This window comes from Gracilinanus agilis, chromosome 2, assembly GCF_016433145.1.
Source record: "Gracilinanus agilis isolate LMUSP501 chromosome 2, AgileGrace, whole genome shotgun sequence".
Lineage (NCBI taxonomy): Eukaryota > Metazoa > Chordata > Mammalia > Didelphimorphia > Didelphidae > Gracilinanus > Gracilinanus agilis.
The window spans coordinates 556,128,556-556,135,106 of NC_058131.1; the positions used below are offsets into that span (position 1 = coordinate 556,128,556).

Consider the following 6,551-nt stretch of genomic DNA (forward strand, 5'->3'; position numbering starts at 1 on the left):
GTATTCCATCACCAGCATATACTGCAATTTGTTCAGCCATTACCCAATTGAAGGGCAGACCCTTGTTTTCCAGTTTTTTGCCACCACAAAGAGAGGGGTTATAAATATTTTTGTACAAGTCTTTTTTATTTATGATCTCTTTGGGGTAGAAACACAGTAATGGTATGGCTGGATCAAAGGGCAGGCAGTTAAAAGCAAGATTTTCAAATCTGAAAATATTATATCATCATCTCTGTTGGGAGCCATTAAGACTCCTCTTTTATGATCCGCACCTTGTCTTTATTGAAAAAAATTATAACTTCTAGGAAAATTTTAAATTCTTAGTAAACCAGCACTTAATGAGTTAACAGCCTTTTTTCACTTAGCAGAGTAAAGCTGCAGCTGTGGGTATATCTCTCTAACTGCTCCAGGCCTCCAAAGGTCACAGAGTGGCAAGCTCAGGCAAAATAACTTTTAGATAAAGTGAGGCTCATTTTTTAAAACCCTTAACTTCTGTGTATTGGCTCTTAGGTGGAAGAATGGTAAATGACTTGCCCAGGGTCACACAGCTGGGAAGTGTCTGAGGCCAGATTTGAACCTAGGACCTCCCATCTCTACGCCTGACTCTCAATCCACTGAGCCACCCAGCTACCTCCTAGCAAGGCTCATTTTTAACCTTGAGACTTTTTCCTCATCTGGCATTACCTTCATAAGAAAATTCTTTGTAAAACTATAATTTTATTGTGCTTTGATGTGACATAATTTGTGTTTCTGCTCAAACACAAAGTTTTGGGGGGGGTTCTTTTGTGTGAAATGAGTCTTGAAATATATATAATAAACTCCATGCTTCTAGAGGTATAGCAGCAGCACGAGTTGACAGAGAGATCTTCCATGTCTGTTACTTCCTTATCAACTAAACTGTCTTCATCAGATTATCTGGAGATGATAAAGATCTCCAGACATCTCATTATGAATTTTGTTGCTGTTCAATCATTTTAGTAATGCCTAACTTTTAACTACCTTATTTAGAATTTTCTTAGCAAAAATACAAGAGTAGCTTGCCATTTCCTTCTCTAGCTCATTTTATAGATGGAGAACTCAGGCAAAGATGATTAAGTGACTTGCCCAGGGTCATATGACTAGTAAGTGTGTAAGGCTGAACTTGAACCCAGGAAGATGAGTCTTCTTGATTCTAGGCCTGGCACTCTCTCTACTGTACCACTCAGCTTCCCCTCATGAAAAGTAATACTAAAACTTGAGTCTCTTATCTTTCATTCCAGTGATCCAAGGAAAGGTAGCATGATAAACTGGATGAAGTACTGGATTTGAAATCAGGAAAATATGGATTCAAATCCTATAAAACAAACTATGTGACCAAGAAAGTCCTTTAGCTTTTTGTGTCTCATTTCCCTCATTTGCAAAATGAGGATGTTATATTTGAACTCTAAGGTCCCTTCTATCCATAAATCTAAGATCTTATGATCGTTCCATGTTAGCACTAGCTAGGATATGCCTTCCATTGAAGTTCTAGCTAGATGGGAATCAGTGTAGGATAGTCCATTTCTTTCCAAGGCTTAAGATCCCTCCTAAAGTCCTAAGGAAATAGATTCCAGACCACTCACATTCCTTTCATCAATATTAGTTAATACCTCTAATTCAGGTACATCTAAAGAGTTAATGCATGTTATAAGGATTGTTCTCTGCCAGTCAAAAACCTTTAAAGGGTTAGCTATATTGCAAGCACTTTTCTAAGAGTAGGGGGATATAAAGAAAGCCCTCCAAAACATACAAACCAAACTCATACAACAGATCCCAGATCTCAAAGAAAAACATTCTGATCAGAAAGACAACATATCTGGGTACACACAACATATATAAAGAACATAGAAAGGTAATATGAAAAGGAACGGAATAACAGGTAGGGAAATTAGGAAACCCTCTTGCAGAAATCGAGATTTGATCTGAGTCTTGAAACAAGGAAGAACACTAAGTGGAAGAAATGTAGCAAAACATTCCAAGCAAAGGGGAACAGCCAGTGTAAAGAAAGATGAGAGATGGGTTATTGTGTTGGAAGAACTTCACAGACACTGTAGCAGAATGCTAGAGTGAGTGGAGGGGCTAAGATGTAAAAAGATTGGAAAGGTAAGAAGGGAAAAAAGTTGTAAAACTTTTTCATTGATAGAGGAATTTATATTAAATTCTTATGGCAACAGGGAGACTGGAATTCCTTGACTAAGGGGGGGATGTGGTCTGAGCTTTGATTAGGAGTAAAAAATTACCTTCTCAGCTAAGTGAAACCAAGAATCTTATGGAATGGAGAGAGACTTGAGGCATGAAAACAAATTAGAAAGCTATTGAAGCAGCATACATGTGAGAGGTGAGTAGGATTTAAACTAGTGTTGTACCTGTATGAGTGGAGAGAAAGACACACATATGAGAAATGTTAATTTAGAAATGACAAAAGTTTGGAAGTGGGTTGGATATGTGAAGTTAGTGAGAGTGAGAAATAGACTCTGAAACTGAAGACCTGTCTTGGTGCTAGAGAAAGGAATTTGGGAAGGAGGAAAATATGGTGAGAAGGGGGAAGGAAAATAATGGGTCTACTTCAGAATTTTAGACATATTCAGTTTCAGATATTTTATCGGACATCGAGGATAATATGTCCACAAGACAATTATAGTTTTACAGAGACATTAGGCACAGATAGAAAGATTTGGGAGTCATCTGCATAGAGATAATAATTAAACCCATGGGAGCAAATGAGATAAAAAAGTGACATAGAATAAAGAGAAAAGAGAAGGGACCCAAGGGCAAAGCCTCAATTAGTTATTTCATTAGTGAGTCTAAACCTCTTTATTCTTCATGTGTTTATACAATATGTATATTCAATACACTAAGTATTGTAAGTAGTAAAGTTGAGACTGGGTACCATTGATGTTGGTTCCCCTAATATATCTTCCTCCTAACTCCTGATTGATGGTTCATATGTTCTCATAAGTATTTTTTTTATGTATGAGATTTTGTTGCATGTTCTTTGGAGAAGGCTCTAGTTCTGAAAAGACACACAAATCTTTAAATCACTGACTTTTCCTAAAGTAATACCTTGATATTATTGTTTATCTCAAACCAGAAATAACTCAGGGTGTAATGAGTCTTATATTTATCCTACAATTTCCCATTACAAGGTACATGTTCAATATCATGTCAAATATCATTTAGTCAAGTTAGTTTACTCCTAGTAATTGTGCTACTAGGGATAACGTCCATCATGCAATAAGCATTGAACATTACTAGTTAGTCTCAGCTTCTTCACCCCATACTCCCACCTCTTTCCCAAGACATATGAAATTAGTAAACATTAATGATTATGGCATCTCGAATCAAAACACACAGCAACTTTATTCTCTGCTATATGCCACCTCATAATTGAGAAAGTAGAATATGTAAACAGATGTAAATTCTTTAAAAAGAATTGTATGTGTTCAATGATTTTGTTCAATATTTTCTTCTCTGTTGAATTGTCTCATTCCTATTGTCATAGATAAGAATAATCAAATAAACCCAGAAAAATTCAGTGCCTATATCTTGATCATTAATTCTTTGAAAAAAATGCAATCATTTCTTTGCTACTGCATAATTCCTTCTTTTTTCTTCAGACTGTTGTAAGTTGTTATTTTGTATATAACAATTCTGATAGTAATTTAAAACAGATTAAATCAATTTTTCCTCAGTTTATTTGCATCATGTATAAAACAAATAATTTACTTTCTCAACTTGTCCATACACAATAAAATAAATTGGCCAAGTGTTCTGCATCCAAAGAAGAGTTTATCACTTATTTGGCAACAAGGAGATGAATTGTTTTATCCATAAAGACTCATCAGGGTCATAGAGAGATTGGGATCTGTATCAGTTGCCCAAATAAATTAATTAAATTTTAGTGAATTAAAATTTGGAATTTTAAAAAATCATCTATTGTATTTAATAGAATATTTAATAATAATATCCTTCATAGTTAAATGATAGCACACTTGATTTATATAGTGCTTTAAGGTTGGAAAAACACTCTACAAACATTATCTATTTTAGACTGACAATGATCTTGGGAAACAGGAGCTATTATTATTCCCATGTTACAGATGATGAAACTAAGGCAGAGGTTAAATGACTTACCCAATGTCACACAGTAAGAGAGTGTTTGAGGCCAGATTTGAATTCTCATCTTCCTGATTCCAAATCCAGCTCTCTATCCACTACTCTACCTACCTTCATATTGAGTCATATAAAAGGTTTATCTGAAGCTAACATGCTGCATTCTCAGTTTTTTCATGGCCACCTTCATCTCCTGATTCCTTAAGGTATAGATAATGGGGTTTAATAAGGGTGTAATAACAGTATAAAACACAGAAAGAATTTTAGTCCCTGAAAAGTTACTGAATGGCCAAGCATAAATGAAAATACATGGCCCAAAGAAAAGAGTCACCACAGTGATATGAGCAGACAATGTAGACAGAGCTTTGGAGAGCCCACCAGATGAGTGATTATGGACAGTGACCAGAATGACAGTGTAAGACACAAGCAACAGAATGAAACAAATAAGTGAGAGTAGTCCGCTGTCAGCAATAACAAAGAGTTCAAGGACGTAGGTGTCCTTACAGGCAAGTTTGATCACTAGGGGAAGGTCACAGAAAAGATTGTCCACAACATTGGGTCCACAAAAGGGCAAGTTTACAGTTAAAACAATTTGACTCATAGTGTGTGTAAAACCAATTATCCAAGAGAATAACACAAAACCATATAGTAGGCGACGGCTCATGATGGATGTGTAATGAAGAGGTTTGCATATGGCAACGTATCTGTCAAAGGCCATAGCAATGAGGAGAGTCATCTCAGCACCCCCAAATAAATGCATGAAGAACATTTGAGTCATACATCCCCATAAAGATATGGTTCTCTCTTTCCTTAACAAATCTGCAATCATCTTGGGTGTAGTGACAGTAGAGAGGCACATATCAAAAAAGGAGAGGTTGCCAAGGAGGAAGTACATTGGAGAGTTTAGATGGGAACTAAAAGTCACTGTGACCATAATGAGGAGGTTCCCCACTACAGTTGCACCATAGAGCATGAAAAAGATAAAAAAATAGAAAATCTGAAGTGTCCATGATCCAGAGAGACCCAACAAAACAAATTCAGAAACTATGGATTTATTCATGAGATCCATCAGTCCAAGTAGAAGGAATCTCAGATATCTTTTAAAGGAAAAGGAATCAGAAATCAATTTTAGTTAGTTAATATTAGAACAATTACTTTGTTAATAATGCCTGCTCAGTTTATAAAAGAAAGTATAAAACTAGTTTTTTAACATCATAAACACCTCGGAACATGAACTATTTTTAGGGTCCATAAAATGTTATTACTTTGTTGATCAAGTTGCTTACAAAGTCAATTTGATAATTTTTTAAATTAAATAAACATTTAAGGGCTCTAAGATTCTCTATTTACTAACCAACTCTCAATGGTTTGTTTTTGCAGACTTGTTATTTCATTGATTCTAGCTCCCTCCTTCTGTGAAATATTCTGTACCAATACAGGTCTCCACTTTCTTGGCAACAATAATCTAGTCACCCTTATCTTGATACTCTTTATAGTGTAGAAGTTATTCCTGACAATTATAATACAAGCTACAAATCAATGCTTCAGATGTGATCTGAACAAGTCAGAGTGCAATAGGAATATTAGCTCATTTCTGATCACCTGAGCCTGTCAATGTAGCCTAGAACAAGATATTATATTTTGACTTTTTTTTCACACTGTCGAATAATCATTCTGCTTGCTGAACATTAAAAGTTCCAGGTCTTTTTCAAATGAACAGATATGTGATGACACATCCCTCATTTTAAACTTGCAATGTTGATTTTTTTGAATGTAGGACTTTTATTGGTTTCTTTTCTTTTATTAAAGTATTAAAGTATTAAACTTGGAGTTGGCTTCATCTTCTACCCTTTCCCTTGCTTACCATTGCAATTTAGTTACAACTTATTAGCATTTATTTGACTGTTATCCCTATTAAATTTCATCACATAATATCCAGTCAAATGTTCACACTTAATATATTTTTAGATAAATTCTTTATCATATCCCCCTACTTGACCAAGGACATTAAATGAAATGTGCCAAAAGATGGTCATGTCCATTCCATTTCACAACTATCATAATTTGATGCTAAGGCTGTCTTTTCACTGTTGATTTTGAAGCTCATAATCTTTTCCTACTAGATTTATAATGTTATGATTCTATGTCCCTCAATCTCTAGGTTGGAAAGAACATCTAATGTCTTTTCTGCCAACCTGCATTTGACTAGAAATCTTTTCTACAATATTCTGAAGACATCACCCTCTCTTCATTTGAAAATCTCTAGTAAATGGAAATGCATTATATACAGAAACACCTCATGACCTTTTTAAAAAGCTTTACTGTTACAAAGAACCCACCCCTTTTTTATATTGTTTCCATATCTGCCTTTCTGTTCAGAATTTACAACCAAATGATAGAGTCAAATTCATTCAAATTTC

General features: G+C 35.0%; 1 protein-coding gene across 1 annotated transcript; it reads right to left on the reverse strand.

Annotated features, from left to right (window-relative positions):
- Nucleotides 1-4,270: 4,270 nt before the first annotated feature.
- LOC123236060 (olfactory receptor 4L1-like) lies at nt 4,271-5,200 on the reverse strand. Its single transcript, XM_044662322.1, has one exon. The coding sequence runs from the start codon at nt 5,198-5,200 to the stop codon at nt 4,271-4,273; it is 930 nt and encodes a 309-aa protein (XP_044518257.1).
- Nucleotides 5,201-6,551: the final 1,351 nt, after the last annotated feature.

Coding starts and splice junctions, on each gene's coding strand:
- LOC123236060 (XM_044662322.1), bottom strand. CDS start 5,200: ATGGATCTCATGAATAAATCCATAGTTTCTGAATTTGTTTTGTTGGGT.